Genomic DNA, 24,997 nt, shown 5'->3' on the forward strand with positions numbered 1-24,997 from the left:
ATAAATTGGATTCATCAATATTAAAAACCTTTGTGCTTCAAAGGACACTGTCAAGAAAGTAAAAAGACAATTCACAGAATAGGAGAACATATTTGCAAATCACATATCTGATAAAGGTTTAATATCCAGAATATTTAAAGAACTCCTACAACTCAACAACAGAAAGACCAATAATACCTCAGTTTTAAAATACGCAAAGGATCTGAATAGACATTTCGCAAAAAAGAGATATACAAATGATCAGTAAGCATGTGAAAAAATGCTCAACATCATTATTGTCATTAGGGAAATGCGAATCATGGGTGAGTTGTATCCCATTTTATATATATATATATATATATATATATATATATATATATATGCTGCATCTTCATTATCTATTCAATTATTGATGCACACTTAGGATGCTTCCATATCTTGGCAATTATAAATAATATTGCTGTTAATAGTAGGGTGTATATATCTTTTTGAATTAATTCTTGTTTTGTGGTTGGCTCTATTCCTTTGATAACTATGTAAGTTTAAAAAGCTAAAGCTCTAAAGCGTTCTCAGAAACAATGAACTGTACATATATGTAAATTAAAAAATGTATGTGCGGTAAAAAAAATGATCAAGCCATGAAAGACATGGAAGAAACTTAAAAGACATATTACTAAGTGAAAGAAGCCAGTCTGAAAAGGCTACAAACTGTATGATTCCAACCAAATGACATTCTGCAAAAGGCACAGCTACAGAAACAATAAAAAGATCGTGGTTTCCAGGGGTTTGGGGAGAGGGAGGGAGGGAGGGATGAACAGATGGAGCACAAGGGATTTTTTAGGGCAATGAAATTATTCTGTATGATACTATAGTGGCTACATGTCATTATGCCTTTGTCAAAACCCATAGAATATATAACATCACGAGTGAACCCTAATGTAAACTATGGACTTTGGTTGATAATAATGTGCCCATGTTGGTTCATCGATTCTACCAAATAAGCCACACTGATGAGGGATGTGGAGGGGAGGGGAGGGCTTTGTGCAAATTCTCGGTATTTTCTGCTCAATTCTGTTGTGAACCTGAAACTGCTCTAAGAAGAGCCACTTCACACTCACTAGGACTGCTATAATAAAAAGAAAAATTAAAGAGAAAAAAATAAGCTCATAGATGCAGTGAACAGTTTGGTGGTTGCCAGAGGTTGAGGGGAGGGGTAGCAAAATGGGTGGAGATACAAACTTTCAGTTATAAAATAAATAGGTCAAGGGAATGTTATGTACACCATGGTGACTATAGTTAATAATACTCTATTGTATATTGAAAGTTGCTAAGAGAATAAATCTTAAAATTTTTCATCACAAGAAAAAAAATCTATGTATGGTGACAGATGTTAACTAGACTTATTGTGGAAATCATTCCTCAATACATACAAATATCAAATCATTATGTTGTATACATGAAACTAATATAATGTTGTATGTCAATTATACCTCAATAAAATGTTTTAAAAAGACAGATAGTAAGTGTTGGTGCAGATTTGGAGAAATTGGAACCCTCATATATTGCCTGTGGAAATGTAAAATGGTATAGCCACTTTGGAAAACACCTTGACAGTTCCTCAAAAAGTATCTTACAAGAAGACTCAGAAATTCTACTCCCAGGTGTCTATCCGAGAGAGTTGACAACACTTGTTTGCACAAAAACTTGTACACAAATACAGTTACATTTGTATATACTTATTGGTATGCAGTGTACACAGATGTACACTACAGCAGCAGTAGTCACAATAGCCAAAAGGCACAAACAACCTAAATGTCCACCAATGGATGAATGGATAAACAAAATGTGGCATGTCCATACAATGAAATATTACTCAGCTATAAAAAGGAATGAAGTACTAATAACATGCTACAACATGGATGACCCTTGAAAACATTATGCTGAGTGAAAGGAGTCAGACACAAAAGGCCACATACTACATGATTCCATATCTATGAAATGTCCAGAACAAGCAAATCCCTAGGGACAGAAAGTAGATTAATGGCTGCCAGGGGCTCGGGCAAGAGGGAATGGGAAGTGATTGCTAATGGGTACGGAGGTTCTTTGGGAGGATATGAATATTGTGGAACCAGATGGTGGTGATGGTTGTTCAACTTTGTGAGTATATTAGACACCATTGGATTGTACACTTTTAAAGGGTGAATTTTATCTTATGTGAATTATATCTCAAGAAAAAAATTTTAGATACAAAGTACTATTCTCAGGACTTAAGTGGGATGCTGAAATGTTGGTTCCTACTCCTGGGAACCATCAAAATAGTATGACCCTAACAATCTAATAAGCTCCTGTGTCTTCATATACCTCTTCCCCCAAAAAAACAATTTGCAGAACTAGGCCTGTAACTAAAACCTATGACATTCTTAAGGTCTTAACCACTGCTGTCTCCCAAACATGATTGGCTTCATGGGCCAGCTAGCTGTGCAGTCACTCTGGACCCTGTGCTCGGGAGGGCCTCAGGCTTAGAAGACATAGAATCTTGAAATTCTTTAAAAAAGAATTATTCTTGAAATAATTTTCAGAGGCTCTGCATTTTTATTTTGCACTGGGCTTTGTAAATTACGTTGCTGGTCCTGTACCTGGCAGAGAAGAAAAGCCAAGTGGGAAAACGGTGGCACTGGAAGGGCTTACCCGACTGCCACAGGAGGTACATTTTTGAAATGCAGATAATCAGTCCTAATTTTCTGTACTGTAAATCTTGGCTGCTATGGAACAGAAACCTAACTACCCCTGTAATGGATACCAAAACCAGAACCGTACTCCTTAAAAATGCAAAGGAAGGAAGAAGAATCTCTGAAGCCATTCACTAATATCATGATTTATGTTTAGTCCAAGGAAATAAAACCAAGAGCAAAATGCATGGCAACTCTACTGCGGAGTGCTCCGAGCCGAGACCATGAACGCCACCAGAGACCTCCCAGGTGCAAAAAGGAAGGGAGCCAAAGAAACAGCTAGGGAACTTCTCACAAAGGCGGAGTGGGAGGTGAATTGTGACATCACATTGTGACCTCATGTCAGAGGTCACAGGATGGAGGGAGTAGAAGAGAGAATTTCAAAGCATCGTCAATAATTTGGATGAAGGTTTAAAGAGAACTAAGTATTCAGAGTCCAGTTTAGATGTTAGGATTGGATAAAGAGAGTTTTCTACTAAACTTTGTTTTTAAGACTCCATAAAAATAACACATTTTTGTTGGTTTTACGTGCCTGGTTAGTCTTTTACATTGAGCTTTCACCACGTGCACAGCCCTCCACCGTGCTAAGCACTTTACATGATTTATCTCTTTTAAACACCCAGGACCCCATGACTGAGGCAATTTTATCTCCCCATTTCACAGATGAGGGAATTGAGGCACTAAGAGGTGAAGTGATTTTTACCAGTGTCATTCAGTGATGACATATAGTATTAGGACCAATTCCTCATCAGCCTGACCCTCTCTTATAGTCTGCAAAAAATTAGGGTTTGTTGAAACCAATATACAGACAGAATAAAATTATTCTGGCTTTAAAAATGAAAAGGGACACAGAGTATAGGGAACCTCCTTGGTTGGGTTTATTTGTAGGGATTTGGTTGTTTTTGATGTAATGGAAATGTTTGTGCCAGTTATAAAATTCTGGTTTTTGAAGTGAAAAAAAAAGTGAATGAAGGGCCACAAAAGGCAAAATATCCTTCTTTCTTATGGGTGAGTTGTATACCACTACATATATATATATGCTGGACCTCCATTCTCTATTCAACTATTGATGTGCACTTAGGATGCTTCCATATCTTGGCAATTGTAAATAATTTTGCTGTTAATAGCAGGGTGTATGTATCTTTTTGAATTAATTCTTATTTTGTGGTTGGCTGTATTCCTTTGGTAACTATGTAAGTTTAAAAAGCTAAAGCTCTAAACATTCTTGGAAACAGTGAACAGTACATATATGTAAATTAAAAAAATGTATGTGTAGTAAAAAAAAATGATCTATCAAGCCATGAAAGACATAGAAGAAACTTAAAAGACATATTATGAAATGAAGGAAGCCAGTCTGAAAAGGCTACAAACTGTATGATTCCATCCAAATGACATTCTGCAAAAGGCACAGCTACAGAAACAATAAAAAGATCATGGTTTCCAGGGGTTTGGGGAGCAGGAGGGAGGGGGGGATGAATTGATGGAGCACAAGGACTTTTAGGACAATGAAATTATTCTGTATGATATTATAGTCGTGGTTACATGTCATTATGCATTTGTCAAAACCCACAGAATGTACAACATCAAGAGTGAACCCGAATGTAAACTATGGACTTTGGTTGATAATAATGTGCCCATGTTGGTTCATCGATTGTACCAAATATGCCACCCTGATGAGGGATGTGGAAGGTAGGGGAGTATGTATGTGTGGGTGGGAGGGCTATGTGCAAACTCTGTATTTTCTGCTTAATTCTGTTGTGAACCCAAAATTGCTCTAAAAGAATAAAGTCTATTAAAAAGAAAAAAAAGAATGAACAGGGACAGATACTAACTACTATATAGAAAATAGATAAACAACAAACTTCTTCTGTATAGCACAGGGAACTATATTCAATATCTTGTAGAAACTTGAAAAAGAATATGAAAAGGAATTATATATATACACACACATATGTATGACTGAAACATTATGCTGTACACCAGAAATTGACACAACATTATAAACTGACTGTATTTCAACTTAAAAAAATGAAGAGAAGGCCCTAGGGAAGTCAGGATTATGATTTATGATGTAATGACAGGTGAGAGTGAGAATGCAGAGAGAGAGAAAGAGACCTAACTCCATACCCCGCCCCAGGGACTCCAGATGATGGAGTCTAGGGCTAGGTGAGGATAGGGTGCGTAACCTAGACCAGAGGTCAAGACCCAAGCCATTGGGTAGAGATGCAGCAGTGAATCATATAATACGTCTGGTCCTATAGGGACCAGCAGGCTTTCCATCAGGACCTGCACTTGTTTCCATCCAGCACTGGCATCCAATGGTGTCCAGAGACTTTGCTGAGCTCATCCCACCAGCCCCGGGACAGGGGGGCAGCCTCCTTTTCAAAGGCCACTCACGAGCACCCCTGAAACAAGCCTTGACGTATAGAGGGGCAGCAGTGTGGAAGGGAAAGCCCTCCCCCAACTCTGGGACAGGACTGGACAGTGGTGAGTCCCACCCCAGTACAGAAGTATTACTGAGTTCCTGCTGGTCTCCTGTTGTATTGGCTCACACTCTGTAGAACTCAAAAATTTTACTGCTATCACTGAGGAATCTGAAAAATTGGTGTTTCTTTAAAATTGAGGCTTCGTCCTCAAAAAAAAAAAAACCTGAGAGCTACTACACTAAAGGTGTGATTATAAGCAATTAACGATTAGAACACTACTCATATCCCATGCCCCGCTACTAAGCTAAACCTGATAGCAACCCTATAACATATTACACCATCCTTATTTTAAAGTTAAAGAGACTGATCACAGAGAACTTAAGTGGCTTGCCACTGTCACATAGATGGTAAATTACAAAGCCAGTCTTTGAACCCAGGAAATTGGAGTCCTGAGCCCACATCATTTACCCTAATGCTCAGCTTAGATCAAGTTAACACTTCACTCAAGGAAAGTACTCAGTTAGGTCTGTAAGGAGAAATAGCCAGACCACCCGTGTGGCCAGCTTCCCTGGTCAGTGCAGCTTAAACAATACCTCCGGTCATCCCAGGGTTATATAAAAAAGACACTCCTAAAAAGGCTTGTGGTGGCTGACAGTATAAAATGTTTTCTGTGCTTCTGATGCAAGGTAAAATTTGATTTACAATAATAGGCACAGAATGATCATGTTTATACTTGCAACCTGGCACTTTATTATTATTCCCCTGAATAACAGTGAACAGAGTTTTGTAACCCCAAGGTAACATGGCTCTGTAAGAAGGAAAGAGGGGTGAGATTTAGCAGCAGCTGCCATCATAAATCAGTGTGTGGCTGTTTCTCTCGGAGCTCGGAGCTCCAGGCTCAACTCCTGGCTGTCATAAACTTATAAAGGGAAGCCCCATGAGAATTTATGTAATGATGGGAAGACTCATTTTCCTTCCTGCAAGAACCTTTCTGAAGCAAGGTGAGAATTAGGCTGATTAGATTCTATGTGAAGAAAGAAAACCAAACCAATGGTTTAGAGGAAGGGAAAATGTGGGTCAACTTCAGTTACTTCCCTTGCCAAAAAAAAAAAAGACCTTGTAAATGGAGAAGAATATGCTGAATTCCACCAAATAAATGAGTAAGTGGATGACCGAATAAATTAGTGAATGAGTGTGATCCCAGCTTCCTCTGGGGTGGTTCTTTCAGTGTGAGAACAGTTCGATCCTGGAGTTACCCAGAAATGCTGAATACGTAACAAGGCCAATCAACAGAGTCAGCCTCTGAATATTCATGCACAGATGATGCTCAAAGTCAATGTGTTTGATTTTTGTGTTTACTGATAGATTTTCCAATTCACTGTGTAAACCAAAATTCTAAAAATAAAAAAGAAGAGGAGAAGAGAAAACAGAAAAGAAATGTGTGTTGAGATCATACATTACTTCTGGATAGAATTCCAGATAAAAATACTTATTCTAAAATTTTTGCATTGTTTACCTGAAAGTCAAATTTAACTGAGCATTGTTTTTATCTGTTAAATCTGGCAACCTACTTCTGTACTCATAACCCCACGTAGAAGAGAGTGCTGAAGATAGTACTGGGGAATAAGCCCACAGCTGGGAGTTAAAAGGAAGGAAAACCAAAGGAGGAAGGAAAGAAGGAGACAGAAGAGTCTGCAGAAAAATGGAGGAAGAACTGGGTGTGCGCAGAGCTTCTAGGGAGCAGTGATACAGGCACGGAGGAGTGGTGGGGACCAGGAGGATGCTCAGTAAGAAAGGCCTGATGTCTGTAGAGTTTGGTCCTTACAAGGTTGTTGGTGCTTCTGAGAAGTTCTGTGTGAGTGGATCTCAGTGAGGTTGGGGTGGGAAGGGGTGGGTGGCAGAACGACCTGTAGTGCATCAGAACTGAAATCTACATGTTGGAAGTCGCCCACAGCAGACCCGGGGGAGAGACACAATGCATGTGAAACCCTTATCAACTCAGAATTGATCTGGTCCAGTTTTGGGAGCCATGTTGTGCTTACTAAAACATAAGATAAATTATAAGTCTTTTCTTGCATTTTTCCTGAGAATCGTAAAGGATCTCCATAGGTTACAACAATCCATTGGAAAGTCCCTATCTACAATCTACTTCATTCATATTCTCTGCTGTGCTCTAGGGTACCCTCCCCTGACAATTCCCTCAACCTTCAGCAGTTTCCCTCCCCCCATCTATTTTTCCTTTTGTTATGTAGATCAATTAGGCCTCTCTTTCAAGCAAAAAGGCCCAATCAACTTCCCCAACCTGGTCTCAAATGACCTGAAAGATGAAGACTTTTCAAAGAAAGGGAAATAGAGCTGGCAATTAGAAAATTCTCCTTGGCAGGCTGGGAGAGAGAAAAGTATGAATTTTCTGGCCCTGTCCCCGGTATTTTGAAAAGCCTTTCAAGTGATTGTGCTATCTGGGCCCTTTTGAGAGATACCACTCTTAATCAAGATATAAACCTTTTTTCATTTTTTGAAAAGTTCTATATCTTGGCAAATCTCTCCCTTCAAAGTACGTCTTCTTTCTGCATGGGGCTCAGAAAGAGGTGCCATTGTGTGGGAGTGGACATCTGTTGTCTGTCCCAACAAAGACCACAAAGGGCTGTGCCAGGAGTAGGTGACCCGGAACATCTACTTGAGTCTCCCAGTCAAGGTTCCTGGCTAGACTGGCTCTAACTTCAACAAGGTTTTGCTAAAAAAAAAAATTAAAAAGAGGCAGAACTTAGTCACTTCCCCAACCAAAATGATCTGGAGGATGAAGCTTCCCCGCTCTACCAAAGCTGCCTTGCTGGTTGTGACTGTGGCAGCTGCTGGGCAGATTCACAGAGGAACCCTGGGGTGGGCAGCCATCCTGCATGATATTCACAGTATGGGGTGTAACCTTAGCCTTCATCCAACGTGTCTGTGAATCCGCCAAGGGTCAGAATCCCTCCCACCCCTGCTGGTATGACTCCTCAAGGTTCCTCAGGACCCCAGGGTTTTAAAGAGATCCTCTGACTACCCTCCGCCTTCCCACTTAATCTCCCATCCCCTCCCTATAGCAACAGACTCAAGTGTGAGCAACCCCAAGGCAGGTGGTGAGCAAGGCCTCCAAGCACCAACCCCAAGTCTGCCCTCTTTTAAAAAATGGTTCAGTCTCAGCTATCTCTAATCTATTTCAGAGGACCTCTGCTCCTTCAAAGCTATTTTCAAAATTCAGGGTGATGAAGTCTTTCCAGACAAACTCCAGTTTCACCCTCTGACATATGGCTGCAAAAGATCAACAGACCCTGCAGCCAGAAAAGGGGAAAAATATGACTAAATGGGGACCTCACTCCCAGAGGTAACAGCCTTCAAAGAGTCTGATGCCTTGTTTGCTGGCTTTGGACTCGTAAAGGATTGTTTCAGCTTCATGCCCCTGGTGTGAGTAAAACAAACAACAATAATAAAACCACCTACAAAAGCCAAATTCAAACTTTTTCAGATCTGTGAATCCATTTTTGGCATCCCTGGTTCCCAGTCAAGGCCACACACACACACACACACACACACGCATCAATGCCCTTTCAAGAATATAAATGTTAACACATGTAGAATCAAGAATTTCATAATTCCTCCTGTGGGCACTGGGTCACACTAGGTTTCCCATTAAGAGAAATGATTGTCTTCTGGGTCCAGCTCTTCCCGTTGTGTTCCCCACGGCTCAGGAACACAGGCCTGGTGCTGTAGACATTTGTGAACCGCAGCCACCCACCTCCCTGCCTCAGTGCCTGTCTCTCCGCCTTTGGCCACCAGATGGCATTCTGAAAGCATTCTCAGCACCCCGGTTTCCTGCACCAAAGCTCCCCTGCATTACTCGCAACTGGCCCTCTTCCCTTCCCCTTCTCCGTTCCCTTACAATCCATTTCCCAGAATGCAGCTGCAGGGGCTTTCTGGAGGGTAAATCTGCGTTATCTTAGCCAAGTTACCCAGCCCTCTGTGCTAGGCTTCTTCACCCCCCTGGCATGGTTGTGAGGGTGGCCTGGGAAGATGAAGTAAAGCACTCAGCTGCTGTTCTCCTCATCCTGCTCAGAACCCTTCCAGAGCTCCCCATGGCCTTCAGTACAAGGTCCAAGTCCTTAGCATGGGGCCCCAGGCCTTCATTATCTGGCGGCCCCTGCTGACATTCCAGCGCACTTCCAACCCCCACTCCACAGATCCTCCTATAGGAATATAAGGAGCCAGCTCACCCACCTCCAGCCTCTGTCCATTCTGCTCCCTCCACCTGCTTTGCCACTCCCTCCCCCCACACACCCACCCTCCCGTGGCTCACTCCTTCATGTCCTTCAGGTTTATCCTCAAGCAGGAGCCCCCCAGGCCCCTGCCCCGGCCTGGACCACAGCCACTCCACTGGACCCACCTCCTTCATCCCCCTTCACCGGAGACTGCAAGTCCCTTGGGGTCACTTTGTCTTGCTCACTGCCATGCACGTAGTAGGATGAGTGAGGGCCAGACCGTGAGACCCCTATGTGGCTGATCAGAGGGCAATGAGCTTCCCGCACGTCTCTGAGCTCGGAGGGGCTACTTGGCAGCTGGGAGCCTGGGGCCTGCTCTGGCTCCCCCCAAAGCACAGGCAGCACCAGACCCACACCCCGGCTTAGGGGGCCCTGGGAAATGAGCCTTGCTGGCCAAGAAGGCAGAGAAAAAAGTGAAGGGATCAATGCAAGACCGTTATACCGTTTTCATTCAAGGTATAAAACCTGGAAAATAATCCAAGGTAAAAGTTGCACATAATGAGCGCTTTCTCTGAACCAGGTACTGTGCCGAGCCCTCGAGTACCATCTCATCAAATCCTTACCGTAAACTCTGAGACGGGGGTCAGCCACTTTCTACAGAGAAGGAAACTGAGGCACAGAGAGGTCAGGTGACTTGTGCGATGTCTCCGAGCTAGTGAGTGTTCTGTCTGTGTGTCTCCAGCGCGATGCTGTAGGAACTGGCCTGTGGATTCAGGACCCTTGCTGTGTTTCGACAGGCTTCAGCTAGATGGTTGGGAAACCTCCATGAGTAGAATATGAAAGGATAGGGTGTGGAAAAGAAAACACAGCGGGGAAGGGAGGGAGTGCAGGTGGTGCTTAGGCCAGGGAGGTCCTCAGTTGCCCCATCCTAATGGCCACAGGCCTCCAGGCCAATGGGCCTTATTGGAGTCACTTGTGTCCCAACAGGCACATCCGGCCCCAAGTACTGAGCTGCAAACACCCATCTAGGGGAAGCTGGCCCTTCATTCCCATCACTTCAAATGCTTTACAACCCTCTGGACTCAGCCTCAAGATAAAGTGCAAGTCTGGGAGAATGGTGGGGACAGCAGATGGAGCAGGAGAATGAAAAGTGGCCAGCCACCTCAAGGCCACCCACGCCAACCGCCCACTCACCCCTTCCTGGGCCTCATCACTGCGATAGGACGCTCAGTCATGAACAGCAGTGGGGAGGGAAGAATTGGAGGAAGGGAGGGCAAGGGAGAGGAAGGTGTGGGAGAGGGAAAAGTATAAAAACCCCCGAGACTGAGGAGCAGAAGGCTGGGGGATTCCCCTGGACAGGGGCTCGGGCTGGACCAGATGCAGAGAACAATGGCTGCGAGAGACTGGGGAGCCGGAAGGGAGAGGGGAGGGAGGCCACTCAGTCAGGTCAGAGAGGTCTTTGTGCTTCAGGAGCCAAGGCCAAGAGCACCCTAATGGGTCCGTGTGGGCTGGGACTGCCCAAGGGCCAGTGTAGGAGCCAGAGGCAGCCACAAGGTGGGCAGATCGTAACACTCACCGCTGGTAACAGCATCACCGCCTATGACTCTGGGCCAGGCCCTTCACGCGTGTTTCACCCCGTCCGCACCATTTCCTGCTCAGAGGGCTACTGTTCTTATTCTCACCCACACTGTAAAGATGGGGGGGTGGAGGCCCAGAGACACTGAGTGACTTGTTCCAAGAGACCCAGCTGGGAAATTGCGGAGTCAGGATTTGAACCCAGGCAGTATGGCTCTGATGGCTGCTCTCTTAATCAGCGCTGCTTCCCATGAGACAACAATGAATGATGGGGCAGAGTCAAGACTCAGAGGTAGATGAGTGTGGGAAAAAGCGGAAAGGGAGAGGAATGACGGAGAGATGACGGAAACAAGCAGACACAAGGAAGGGAAGGGAGACAGGGGGCGTGACTTGCCCAGGAGGAGCTCGGGCTCTCAGCCCACTTGGCCACAGCAGGGGCTCCCTTCCCCTCATCGGGCGCCTTGCTGCATGGACGGCACCTTCCCATCCGGCCTGTCCCCGGCCGCATCCTCCTCAGCGGCAAGCCACTCAGCTTCACGGAAACTCTCTTTCTCTAATTGGCATCGACACTCACAGCCCTCCCTTTTCCTGTAGGTGGGGTTTCCATAGGAAAAAGCTGCTTCTCTGTTTCCCCAGCCTAGCAACTGTTTGGAAGTCAGATCCCCACATCCTGCTCTCCTGGATCAAGTCCCTCTTGGAACGGCTCTACCTATCATTTGCTGACGGGGACCAACGGGTGTCCCGTGCAAGGCCTTCCCCGGCAATTTCACTTTGTCGGTCCTTGGACCTCTCCGATCTCTTCTGATGAAGATGGCCTTGCCTGGGAACTCTGCTAGTTCCATCATCTAATTATGGGACGAGGCTGTGCCAGCAGGTCTGGGGGCAGGAGAACGGGGCTAATCAAGCCCCCCAGGAAACACTGGAGGACTTGCCCAGCCTTTGAAGAACTCTAGCGGTTTCTGGATCTAGCCCACTCTGGCGGTAAGCATGATGCGACTTCTGCCACTTCTGCTGGGACTTTTGGGGCCAGGTGGCTACTTGTTCCTTTCAGGGGATGGTCAGGAGGTGGCCACTCTCACTGTGAAATACCAAGTGTCAGAGGAAGTACCACCTGGCACGGTGATAGGAAAGCTGTCTCGGGAACTGGGCCAGGAGGAGAGGCCCAGGCAAGTGGGGGCTACCTTCCAGATCCTGCAGCTGCCTCAGAAGCTCCCCATCCAGGTGGACCCTGAGGATGGCCTGCTGAGTACAGGGAGGCGGCTGGACCGAGAACAGCTTTGCCGGCAGCAGGATCCCTGCCTGGTTTCCTTTGATGTGCTTGCCACAGGGGATTTGGCTCTAATCCACGTGGAGATCCAGGTGCTGGACATCAATGACCACCAGCCACAGTTTCCCAAAGGCGAGCAGGAGCTAGAAATCTCTGAGAGTGCCTCCCTGCGCACCCGGATCCCCTTGGACAGAGCTCTGGACCCAGACACCGGCCCCAACACCCTGCACTCCTACACACTGTCTCCCAGCGAGCACTTTGCCCTGGATGTCATCGTGGGACCTGATGAAACCAAACACGCGGAACTCGTGGTGGTGAAGGAGTTGGACCGGGAAATCCATTCATTTTTTGACCTGGTGTTAACTGCCTATGACAATGGGAACCCCCCTAAGTCGGGCACCAGCTTAGTCAAGGTCAACGTCCTGGACTCCAATGACAATAGCCCCATGTTTGCTGAGAGCTCCCTGGCACTAGAAATCCAAGAAGATGCCACCCCTGGTACTCTCCTCATAAACTTGACCGCCACAGACCCTGACCAAGGCCCCAATGGGGAGGTGGAATTCTTCCTCAGTAAGCACGTGCCTCCAGAGGTGCTGGACACCTTCAGTGTTGATGCCAAGACAGGCCAGGTGATTCTGCGCCAGCCCCTAGACTATGAGAAGAACCCTGCCTACGAGGTGGATGTCCAGGCAAGGGACCTGGGTCCCAATCCCATCCCAGCCCATTGCAAAATTCTCATCAAGGTTCTGGATGTCAATGACAACATCCCAAGCATCCACATCACGTGGGCCTCCCAGCCATCACTGGTGTCAGAAGCTCTTCCCAAGGACAGTTTCATTGCTCTCATCATGGCAAATGACCTGGACTCGGGAAACAATGGCCTGGTCCACTGTTGGCTGAGCCAAGAGCTGGGTCACTTCAGGCTGAAAAGGACCAATGGCAACACATACATGCTGCTAACCAATGCCACGCTGGACAGAGAGCAGTGGCCCAAATATACCCTCACTCTATTGGCCCAAGACCAAGGACCCCAGCCCTTATCAGCCAAGCAGCAGCTCAGCATTCAGATCAGTGATGCCAATGACAACGCACCTGTGTTTGAGAAGAGCAGGTACCAGGTCTCCACTCGGGAAAACAACCTACCCTCTCTTCACCTCATTACAGTCAAGGCCCATGACGCAGACTTGGGCTTTAATGGGAAAATCTCGTACCGCATCCAGGATTCCCCGGTTTCTCACTTGGTAGCTATTGACTCAGACACTGGAGAGGTCACTGCTCAGAGGTCACTGGACTATGAACAGATGGCCAGCTTTGAGTTCCTGGTGATTGCAGAGGACAGGGGGCAGCCTCAGCTTGCATCCAGTGTCTCTGTGTGGGTCAGCCTTCTGGATGCCAATGATAATGCCCCAGAGGTGATTCACCCCATACTGAGTGATGGAAAAGCTAGCCTCTCGGTGCTTGTAAATGCCTCCACAGGTCACCTGCTGGTGCCCATTGAGACTCCCAATGGCTTGGGTCCAGCAGGCCCTGACACATCACCACAGGCCACCCCTAGCTCCTGGCCATTCCTTTTGACAACCATTGTAGCGAGAGATGCAGACTCGGGGGCAAATGGAGAGCTCCTCTACAGTATTGAGAGTGGGAACGAAGCCCACCTCTTTGTCCTCAGCTCCCACCTGGGGCAGCTTTTCATCAACGTCACCAATGCCAGCAGCCTCATTGGGAGTGAGTGGGAACTGGAGATCGTGGTGGAAGACTGTGGCAGCCCCTCCTTGCAGACCCGAGCCCTGCTAAGGGTCTTGTTCGTCACCAGTGTGGACCACTTGAGGAACTCAGCCCGTGAGCCCAGGGCCCTGAGTGCATCCATGCTCACAGTGATTTGCCTGGTCGTACTGCTGGCCATCTTTGGGTTAATCCTGGCTCTGATCATGTCCATCTGCCGGACAGAGAAGAAGGACAACAGGGCCTACAACTGTCGGGAGGCCGAGTCCACCTACCGCCATCAGCCCAAGAGGCCCCAGAAACACATTCAGAAGGCGGACATCCACCTCGTGCCTATGCTCAGGGGCCAGATGGATGAGCCTGGGGAAGTCGGGCAGTCCCCCAAGCATGTGGACAAGGAGACAATGATGGAAGCAGGCTGGGACGCCTGCCTACAGGCCCCCTATCACCTCACGCCGACTCTGTACAGGACCCTGCGTAACCAAGGCAACCAGGGAACGCTGGCCGAGAGCCGAGAGGTGCTACAGGACACTGTCAACCTCCTTTTTAACCATCCCAGGCAGAGGAACGCCTCCCGCGAGAACCTGAACCTTCCTGAGCCCCAGCCTGCCATGGGCCAGCCCCGCTCAAGGCCCCTGAAGGTTACAGGCAGCCCCACAGGGAGGATGCCTGGAGACCAGGGCAGTGAGGAGGTCCCCCTGAGCCCATCGGCCTCCTCTGCAACCCTGAGACGGCAGAGGCATCTCAACAGCAAAGTGGTCCCAGAGAAAGAGTCAGGGCCCCATCAGATCCTGCGAAGCCTGGTCCGGCTGTCTGTCGCTGCCTTTGCGGAGCGGAACCCGGTAGAGGAGCTCACTGTGGATTCACCTCCTGTTCAGGTACCTTTCTGTGGGCGGCTTTCTCTCTGGTCACCCCTGGACCACCACCAATAGCATCAGACCCCATCACCATCACATTCCTCACATTCATCCTGTGGGCACACTGAGCACTTTAGGATGCACTGGGTGCAGTGGTTCAGAACACAGCTCTGAGGTCAACAGAATTTAGCTGTGTGATCCTGGGGAAGTGACTTACTGTCTCTGAGCCTTATTTCTCTTATCTATAAAACAGGAATGACAGTAAGAGCGTCTGCCTCACAGACTTGTCCTAAGTTTTTGATCAGCTAATTCCTATATGAGTACTTACTCAAAGCGCCTGGCACAAGGAGACACTCAGCAAAGGTAGTGATTAAGAGTCCAAGCTTTGGAACAAGGCTGCCTGGGTTCAAATCCTGACTTCACTTCTTCCAAGCTGTGAACCGCAGGGAAGTTACTCAGCTGCTCTGTTGAAGGTGTCCAAGTTAACAGCACCCATCTCCCAAGTTTCCTTGAAAATAAAATGAATGTACTTAAAGCCTCCAGAACAGTGTCTGGCATGTAGTCAGTACTCAGAAAATGATTAGGATGATTTTTGCAAAGCTCTTCTCCATTTCACCTGCCCTCCTCTCATCTGGGCAACCTCTCTGGGAAGCAGGCCGGCACAGGCATCCTGGCCCCTGGGCTCAGGGGAAGCATTTAACTTGCCTGAGACCCCAGAGTTTGCCCACCGGCTGGGCCTTCAAAACAGGGCAGTGGAAACAACCTTGGAATTTGGGAGTTAGGCAGATCCAGGTTCAAATTTCAGCACAGCCTCTTAGGAACAACATTAACATCTGAACCTCATTTTCTTCATCTATAAAATGGGGTTTGTGATGCCGAACTTACCCTGTGTCTACCTCCCAGGGGGCTGAGGATTAAATGGGATGATGAATGGCCGTGTCATCTAGTGACCTAGGACTTACTGGACCCAAAGGGGAAACCTGATCTGGGATGGTGCCTGATCTCACCATATCTACTCTGAAGCCCAGATCATTTACCCTGTGCCAGGCTGCCCACCCAAGGCACACTTCTGTTTGGCCAGACCGTCAGCTTGTGCTTCCTGTGGAGCAAGGACACGGCTTCCTTCCCCCACCCCCTCCCCAGGAAGCCACCTGGAGAGGGCCCAGCTGCTCTCTTAGGAGTCCTGCCCTGGGCCTCTATGCAGCCCCAGAAATTGCCCACAGCCATTCATTCACTCATTCACTCATTCATTCATCAAATGCTTACTGAAAGAGTTCTTTGTACTAAACACTGTGCTGGCTGTTGGTGAACAGAAAGCAGAGCAGGCCTTGTGGGTGACCCCACTGGGTGAAAGAAAGAAGGGTGCCCAAGTGGGATTAACTTGAGGGTAAGAAGCAACTTGCCTAATGCTTATGTCTTTCCAGCATCTTAGGGCCACAGTGGAGTCAGATCCTGCTTCAAATTCCAGGCCTGCCACTAATTGTCGTGTAGCGCCTGTGAGCCTCAGGGGCCACATCTGCAAAGCGGGTGTAATGGTATCTCTTTCCTTGGGTTCCTGAAGAATGACACGAGATATACACCACTGGAAAGTTATTAAATGTTTATCATAAGGTCTATTACTAAGCAGTCTATATACTTTCACTCATTTAATCCTCATAACCATAACCACAACCAACTCATGACCTGGGTCTCATTATTATTTTTTACTGCTGAGGAAACTGAGGCTCAGAATGCATAAGTAATTCCTCAAGGCCACACGGATGGGAAGTGGGACGGGGAAGATTTAGGATGTGAACCCCAATCTGGCTCTAACTGTGAAATGACCCTGAATGACAGCTCACAGCTTAGGGACTGGCACTCAGGGAGTGTCCCTGAAATATCAGCTGGCACTCAGAGCAGGTGCCTTAGGAGGGCTTCTGGGCCTGGGCCAGGAGGTAGGATCTGCCCTGAGGCAGGCAATGGGACCCTGACCCTCCCAAATCACAGAGAAACCCCAGTCCTGGCCAGCACCCCTTCCAACTCTCCTCTGAGGTTGGCACTTTCTGTCTTGAGCTTCCCCAAGGGCAGAGTGGGCCTCCTCAGGGAGGGTGGGGGCTGGGCCCAGGAGGCAGAGGCAGCATTTCTACGAGTAACAACCCCAAACCCTCAAATTTGCAGGGCATTTTTAACTTTCAAACCACCTAACTAATCCTGACAACCCTGTGAAGAAGGCTGGGCGGCTATTTTTAGATCGACCTTAGAGACGAGGAAACTGAGGTCTGAGTATGTATAAAAACCTGGTGGACATCACACAAGTTGGAATGACCTTGAACTCGAACTCAGCCTCCCAAGACTTGGTCTATTGCCTTTTCTCTCACAAGGGCCTGCAGGGTCTGGCCCTGACATCTCACCTGCTCCCTGCCCCATTCACTTCTGAAACTCCACTGTCTCCTCTGGCCTTTCAGCTTGCAGTGCCTTCTGTCAGCAACTCCCTTCACCCCTCACCCAGATCCTCACTTTCTCTCCACTTGCCAAACTCCGATGGAACTTTTGGGTTTTCGCAGAGGTGCCTGACATGTAGTATGGACTCAGAAAACATTTGAGAACATAAATGAGTTGCTTCCCTCTGTACTCCACTCTCAACTGCTTCCTCGCTTCCAGTTGGGTGAGGGGCCCTCGTCTGCGTCCACAGACCCCCATCCTTTCCCAACCTCGACACGACCCCCTGTAGTAACTGCCCTGGCCCGACCTCCCAGACTGTCCACCCTGGCGGACTGCAAGCTCCGTGCAGGCAGTGACTGGTCCTCGTTCTCATTCTTACTCCCTAGCAAGCAAGGGCCGGGCACAAACAGCGCTTATTAAATACTTGTCGAGTGAATGAAAGGATGCATAAATGAATGATTCAAAGATACCCCTTTGCCTTCTCTACAGCACAGTCTTACATCTGGCCCACTAACACTGGCTGAGTGTTTGAATATTGCTGAAGCCGGGGAAATAACACTTTCAGATAATCCTTATCGAAGTAATGATACATTTGCAGTCAGGAAATGTCTTTTTCACCTCCACCCCACTGCTTCCACAAGGAGCAGGTCTCTTGGGGGAATGAGAGTGAGAGGCTGGGCCCCGAGGATCCTCATTCTCTCTCTCAGACACCCAGGTCCCAGGGTGATACGGCCGAGCAGGGAAGCTGCCTGCACACATCCCTGCCTCCGTCACTGGCACCGCTCACCATCCCCCATCTGATCCACAAACATCTGAAGCTGGAGGAAAGACTATAAAAAGAAAGCGCCGGCATTGAGGGAAACATCCGGTGAGGAAGTGTGCTGGGTCGGAATTGTGTGGAGTCAACAGATTTTTCCTGTCTTGTAGCAAATCTCCCAGCTGCTGTCCTTGCTGCATCAGGGCCAATTCCAGCCCAAACCAAACCACCGGGGAAATAAGTACTTGGCCAAGCCCGGCAGCGGCAGGTAAGCGGCACGTAGCCCCCACTGACTTCTCAAGCCCCTGCACCGGCCTGCCCTCACCCCTGCAGCCTCTGTGACACGGGGAAGGGTGAGCCCATCCCAGAGGCTACTTCCCTGGGAGACTGCAGCCACCAGCTTCCATCCCCCAACCCAGGCAGCTTGGTCCTGGAGCAACTGTATTTATAGTATTTACAGGACCCAGAGTCACTAAGGAAATGACTTCATCCCTGAGGCTCTGACTGTCTGTCCCCTCACTGCAGAGGTGCCGGGCTCTGGACTTTTAAATCTGTAACATTCAGCCTTCTTTCTCTTGACCCTTAAACATAATATGAAGTCTCCTAGCTAAGGATGCGGGTGTGTGGGTGTGTTCCTTTGAGCTGTCCTAGAATTAAAGAGACCTCAAGAGGACATCTAATTTAACTTCCTCTTTTTACAGATGGAGAAAGTGAGGCTCTAAGTGGTTTGATCCAGCCCAGTTATCTAAACGTGAGCAAGTCACATCAAGCCTCCAGGGCTGTAGTGTCTCATCTATGAAACACAGCTCCCCACACTTCCTTGTAGTGAGGGGGTAAGGATTTGATGATCACATGTATTCTAAGCCCGTGACCCAGTGCCTGGCACAAAGGAGATACACAAGCAATGCTAAGTCCTTTCCCCTTAAAGTGACTTTGCTCAAGGTCAAATAGCCAGTGAGTGGCAAAGCAGGGACCAGCTCTCAGGACTTCTGGTTTGGTACTCTTGCCGTGACAACTTAAAAAAAAAACAAAACTTTTTTTTTATTGCAAAGACAGTGAGAGGTAGTGTAGGGTAGGGGTGAGTACACACACGCTAGGGTCACATCAGCCTGGATTTGAATTTTTGCTTTATCACTTAGTCTGTGCAAACCTTGGGCAAACTGCATAATCTTTACAAGTCTTGGTCTTGTTTGTAAAATGAGGATGATAATCAGAGAACCCCTTACGGATGTGAAAGGTTTGATGAGAAGGTATATATAACTTGCAAAGCATAGGCCTGACTCAGCGTGATCACTCATTAAACATTAGTTGCTATCATTACTTGCAAACTTGCCACCTCCCTGCTGATCCCTTCATAGGAGCAATAATGGCCACAGAAGGAAAACAGCAAGGACTCCCGGGCCTCAAAGACCCTCAGGGAGCCTTCCCACCTGCTGGGATGAGGGGACAGGCCTGTCCCCACCATTCTGAGGCAGTCCCAGGAACTGACCTCCCCTAGCTGATAGGGAGGGGCCATGGGAGGGAGGGGCCAGGGTGGAGACAGCAAGAGACACATAGTAGATTCTGAGTAGCTTTTGGATGCCTCAGCTCAGCTGCATCCTCTGTTGATCTGCTCTTCTGGGGTTTAGCCTCCAGTAGGGAGGAGGGAGCATGCAGTCACTCAGTCCACAAAGTATTTCTTAGGCACCTGCCTGTGTACCAACCCTTGTTCTGAGCACTGGTGAGAGAGCAGGGACTGAAGCAGACAAAAATCCCTGCCCTCACTGGAGCTCAAACTCAGATAGAGGGATGGAAGATGGAAGGATGACTGCATTGGATCAACCGAAGTTTACTAAACTCCTACCCTGTGCCAGGTAATGAGAAGGAATGCAGAGACAATGGGCAGAAATGTCAATATATTCACAGTCCTCTGTTTGCTGGGTGCTTACAACACTGTGCTAAGTTCTTTCCATGCAACACCTCAGTTTATCCCCACAACGCCCCATGAAGTGGGTGTTATTTATTGCTCCCATTTTACAGATGAGGAAACAGACTCAGAGTAGAGTAGGCAGGAGGGCTGGGATCAAGTCTCCCAGGCTGGTCTGACTCTGAAGGTTGGGCTATGGACCCAGTTCCCTATGAATGAAAGAAAGCTGGTGTGAATATTCATGAGAAGGACTGAACGAATCTATGTGTCAATTTCCTCACTCACGGACTTCCTCTGCAGGAGCGCCACCCCAGACACAGATAGCCCAGGTGCCAGAGTTGGTGGTCAGACAGAACCGGATCAGGAGGAAGGGCCCTTGGACCCCGAAGAGGACCTCTCTGTGAAGCAGCTGTTAGAAGAAGAGCTGTCAAGCCTGCTGGACCCCAACACAGGTAGGGGCTCCCCAGGTGACCCTGCTTCTGCCCCTACTGTCCCCTCATGTGCCCAGGCTTCAGAGTTCTGCTCCAATCCACTGCAGGGAAACACAGCCATTCTATTTCTAGAGAGGAATATCAGTAATATTTTATTTGCCCTGAAGCTTCAGAAGGTCTTCCTTTGATTATTCATTTGAAAAATCATCATAAGAAGAGTGAACAATTACTGAGCTCTTGGTGAGTGCCAGGTACCAAGGAAGCACCTTATATACATTATCTCAGTTAAGCTTCCAGACAGTTATCTGAGGTAGAGATTATGAGCTCCAATTTAGAGATAAGCAAACTGAGGCTCAGAGAGGTAACACAGTCCACTCAGAGTCACCTAGCTCATCAGTAACTGAAGGGAAGCCAGCCAGGGCCAACCTGCCAATAAGGGACCTCCCTTTACCTCCTAAACCACTCATCTGCATGTCGTTGGGGTGTTTAAATATCCTTTTACCCTGAGAACTCAAGAATCTGCTAGCTCCCCGCCCCACACACATACCAGTCAGCCTCCTTCAGGTAACATTTGGTCCATCCAACCCATGTGGTTTTCTGTTTTTGCAGTTAATAATCTGTTTCTCATCTGGACATATCCTGTGTGCTGAAGGCATGGCAGGGACTTCCCTTTCCTTGGTTAAAAAAATATAGTTAATGTTTATTGAAGGCTTTCTATGTGCTCATCCTGTTCTAAGTACCTCATGAGAAAATCTTATGAGATAGGGACTAGTCATTATCCCCATCTCATAAAGGAAAAAAACCGAGGGGCCAGAGTGTTTAATATTTTCCCCAAGGTTGTGCAGCCAGTGGTTATTAACCCTGGCATTGTGGCTGTAAATTAAAATTAAGTAAAATGAAATCTAATTAAAATTAAGTAAAATGAAAAATTCAGTTCCTCGGTCATACCAGCCACAGTTCAAGTGCTCAACAGCTACACGTGGCTAATGGATATTGCTTTGGACAACACTTACATAGAAAGTTTTATAGGTCAGCATTGTCTAGAGTGTAGAGATCTAAGGTCCAATACAGTAGCCACTAGCTACATGTGAAAATGACGAGTCCAAATTGAGGTGTGCTATAAGTATAAAATATACTCCAGATTTTGAAGACTTAGTATGAAAAAAGAATGGAAACTATATCATTAATACTTTTAAAAATATATTGATTACTTGATAAAATGATGCTATTAAGTATAAAAAAAAACAAATTCACTTTACCTTTTCTTTTCCTTTTACTTTTTTTTAATGTGGCTACCAGAAAATTTCAGATGACTTCAATGGCTCATGTTGTATCTGTATTAGCCAGCTCTGTGCTGGATCCTGTGGGCTCATTTCCCACACAGCCCTGCTTTCGCACAACACAGAGGGCTGGACTGTGATGGGGCTGCTAGTGAGGGTGCCTGACACTGGGGTCTTGGCTGCATCAGATAAAAGCCCCACCTGAGTGTGTGCAGATGACCATATTTTACCAGTTGCGTGAGCTCAATGAATGCTCGCAGCAACCCGACAAGAGTACTCCTATTTCACCACTTTATGAGAGGAAAAAGGAGGCTCAGAGAGGTTGAGCAAGTTTTCCAAGGTCACACTGCTCATAAGCTGCAAAGCTGGGAAATCAAACCCAGGTCTGCCGGGTGCCCAGCTGCTGCAAAGTGAATCCATCATTGCTTTTCAGCCATTCTACAACCCGCTGATTTTCTCATTCCAAGCTTCATTCCTTCCAAAGCTCTCTGACCCTTGTACAAGGAAAGGCCTGATTCTGTAACACCAAAAGAGTTCCAACCTTATTACCCCAGAGTCTCAGGGAACTAAGGTTTACATTTCCCAAATGTCCAGGGTTAATATTTATGTTCATTCAACCATTCAGTAAACATTCACTAAGTCCCAGGCGTGGGCTGGACCAGCCCAGGAGGGGCCTGACCCTGCCTCACAGGCTGCACAGTCCTGCCTGACAAGGCAAGACCAAGACTCATTTATCAGCAGAAACAGCATTTAGCTGTATTTTGGAATAACTTTTCAAAATTACAAAAGTAATATTTGGTTAATGTAGACAAATGTAGATAAACAAAAAGAGAGTAAATCATTCCGCCCAGGGGTAATTTCAGTTAATACTTTGATGTATTCCCTTCCAGTCCTTCATTCTATGCACAGATTTTAGAGCAGCTCACCTTAAGCAAACATTACATACATGGTAAAGTAGATGTTGTACCTTTTTTTTTTTTTTAAAGACAGTTTTCGAACCACAAGGCCTATACTTTCTTTCCTCTGGCTATGCCTCTATCATCGGGCCTGGGACTAGTTTTCTGTTGAAGAGATGGGAAAAGGAGAAGTGTAATGATGGCATCTGGGATCTGGGAGACATTTTTTCACTGCTCCTGTCCCTTTCCTAGGACAGCCCTTAGGCAGCCAACCCCTTCACAGGGTTTCCTGCAGCTTGAGAGGTGAAGGTTGAGGAGTTGAAAGCATGGGGCCAGGTGGTGGCAGTACAGACCTTATGGGGCCTTATGGGAAATTCCAGAACCACAGGTGGGCATCTGGAGCATCCAGGGAGAAGGGCCACCTCTTCAGAGAGTGGGTGGGGTGATGCAATCAAAGGGGGCTTTGAAGTCATCAGACCTGGGAATCAAATATCGGTTTGGTTGCCTAGTAGGTGTCTGACTTAACTTCTTGGAACTTCAGTTTCCTCATCCATAAAATACTCTTGACTTCAAAGGTTTATGTGGAACTTAAATGAGATAACTATGTAAATTGCTTGGCACAGCAGTACTTAATAAGTGGTCATTATTACTATGAATAGGAAGGCAGCACCAAGCCAGGAACTCTAGAATTGGCAAAAAAAAGAGAGAGAGAGAGAGATTTCCTTCCTTAAGCCCCATCCTCAGCTAGTGGTACCCCGAGGGACTGAAAAGGCTGCACAGGAATGGATGAAGTACGCCTAGACCTGAAACGCACAGCGGATCGCGAGATTCTTAAGAAACAGGCCAATTTCTAATTCCCGGCCTGCCTCCTCCCCCTGCCGAGTCCTCACTCAGCTCATGAGCAGACTTCAGTTGCTGCCTTCCTGCCCAGCGCGCTTCCCTGTCAGGGCCCCTTCCTTCCCTCCCCTCTCCCTTCGCCGTCTCCCCCCTCCCCCACTACTTCCCTTCCCTCCTTTGTCCGCTGCCCCCGCACCGCCCACGGCCCCACCCTCGCCCGCCCTGGGCCCCGCCCTCACCGAGTCCCCTCCTCCCCCTGCAGGCCTGGCCCTGGACCGGCTGAGCGTCCCCGACCCGGCCTGGATGGCCAGGCTCTCTTTGCCCCTCGCCACCAACTACCGTGACAACGTGTCCTCCCCGGACGCTGCGGCCTCGGAGGAGCCCAGGACCTTCCAGACGTTCGGCAAGGCGCCGGGGCCCGAGCTGAGCCCGACGGGCACGCGGCTGGCCAGCACCTTCCTGTCGGAGATGAGCTCGCTGTTGGAGATGCTGCTGGAGCAGCGCTCAGCGGTGCCGGTGGAGGCCGCCTCCGAGGCGCTGCGGCGGCTCTCCGTCTGCGGGAGGACCCTTAGTCTAGACCTGGCCACCAGCGGGGCCTCTGGCTCTGAAGTGCCCGGAGGCCCAGGTGGAAAGAAGGGGGCCGAGGGCAGGACCAGCAGCGGCGGCAGCAGCAGCAGGAGCCTGTGGATCCAGGAACCAGGGGCCCCGGGAGATGTGAGGAAGCCCAGGCCCTGAGGATCCTGGGACATGAGCTGGTTTCTCTGATCTTTGAACTCACTGACCAGAGGTGGCTGAGGCTGCCCCATAGAGGAGGCAGGGGCCCAAGGACAAACAGCTGGATGACCAAAGCAGCCCCTTATTAGGGGCTGCCTTTGCCTGTGAATTTTTTGGAGGAGGGAAAGAGTTTGCGGAGAAGATTAAGTGTTTGCTGGCAAAACACATGTAGCACAGAAGGTTTGTCCTCCTGCAGAACAGATGCCAAGGAATGTCACAAGCAGGAAAGGATGGCCTTGATGCACACTGGAGTGGGGGGCTGGATCCTGGGGCACCAGGCAGAACTCTCGGACCTACTAATAAAGGAAAAACAGTGGCTCATTATCCTATTTGGACCTGTCAAGAGGGAGGAGGGAAGAACAAGAGTGAGGGCTCTGTCATCCAGCCCCTGGCCAGGGTCATGCTGGGCCTGGACAGGAGGGTGCACAGTTAGGGAGGCAATGATGGACATGTGTACTCTTGACCCCCCTCCTCTAGTGCTACATTATCAAATGATCTGCTTCTCAGCTGGAAAATTGGGGCTAAGAAAAGCATGAGTATTTATAGAGCTTTAATGCAGCCAGGCACCTTTCTTTACAATAGGATTCAATTTAATTTCCCCACAACCCTGGTGGGGAGGTGTATTATCCCCATTTCACAGACAAGGCCATGAGGCTTGGAGAGGCTAAGTGTCTTGCTCAAGATCAAGCAGAGAGTAGAGGGAGAGCCACGAATTGGAACCAGGCTTATCTAATACCAAACCCATGACCTTGACTTGACACTAGACTGCCAGCCAACGAAAGGAAAGGAAAAGCCCCCATTGGTGAGCTTTTGCCAGGAGCGTACTTGCCTGAAATCCCCTCAAGAAACACTGGTGGAAAGAACATTTCCAAAGCCGTTCAGGCTTCGGCATCTCTGCTCTCCCA

At 47.9% G+C, this 24,997-nt stretch overlaps 1 protein-coding gene across 1 annotated transcript; it reads left to right on the forward strand.

Moving 5' to 3' along the window:
* The first annotated feature begins 11,349 nt into the window (after positions 1-11,349).
* Positions 11,350-24,416, forward strand: PCDH12 (protocadherin 12). Its single transcript, XM_006204514.4, has 4 exons — positions 11,350-14,811; positions 18,139-18,236; positions 20,175-20,326; positions 23,581-24,416. Exons 1-4 carry the CDS (start codon positions 11,932-11,934, stop codon positions 24,051-24,053), a joined length of 3,603 nt encoding a protein of 1,200 aa, XP_006204576.1. The 5' UTR covers positions 11,350-11,931; the 3' UTR covers positions 24,054-24,416.
* Positions 24,417-24,997: the final 581 nt, after the last annotated feature.

This window comes from Vicugna pacos, chromosome 3 (assembly GCF_048564905.1).
Source record: "Vicugna pacos chromosome 3, VicPac4, whole genome shotgun sequence".
Taxonomy (NCBI): domain Eukaryota; kingdom Metazoa; phylum Chordata; class Mammalia; order Artiodactyla; family Camelidae; genus Vicugna; species Vicugna pacos.

Excerpts from the sequence above, each read along its gene's own strand:
- PCDH12 (XM_006204514.4), top strand. The coding sequence starts at position 11,932 with ATGATGCGACTTCTGCCACTTCTGCTGGGACTTTTGGGGCCAGGTGGC. Across the intron at positions 18,237-20,174 it reads GCCAAGCCCGGCAGCGGCAG|GAGCGCCACCCCAGACACAG; the intron begins GTAAGCGGCACG and ends CTTCCTCTGCAG. Across the intron at positions 20,327-23,580 it reads CCTGCTGGACCCCAACACAG|GCCTGGCCCTGGACCGGCTG; the intron begins GTAGGGGCTCCC and ends CTCCCCCTGCAG.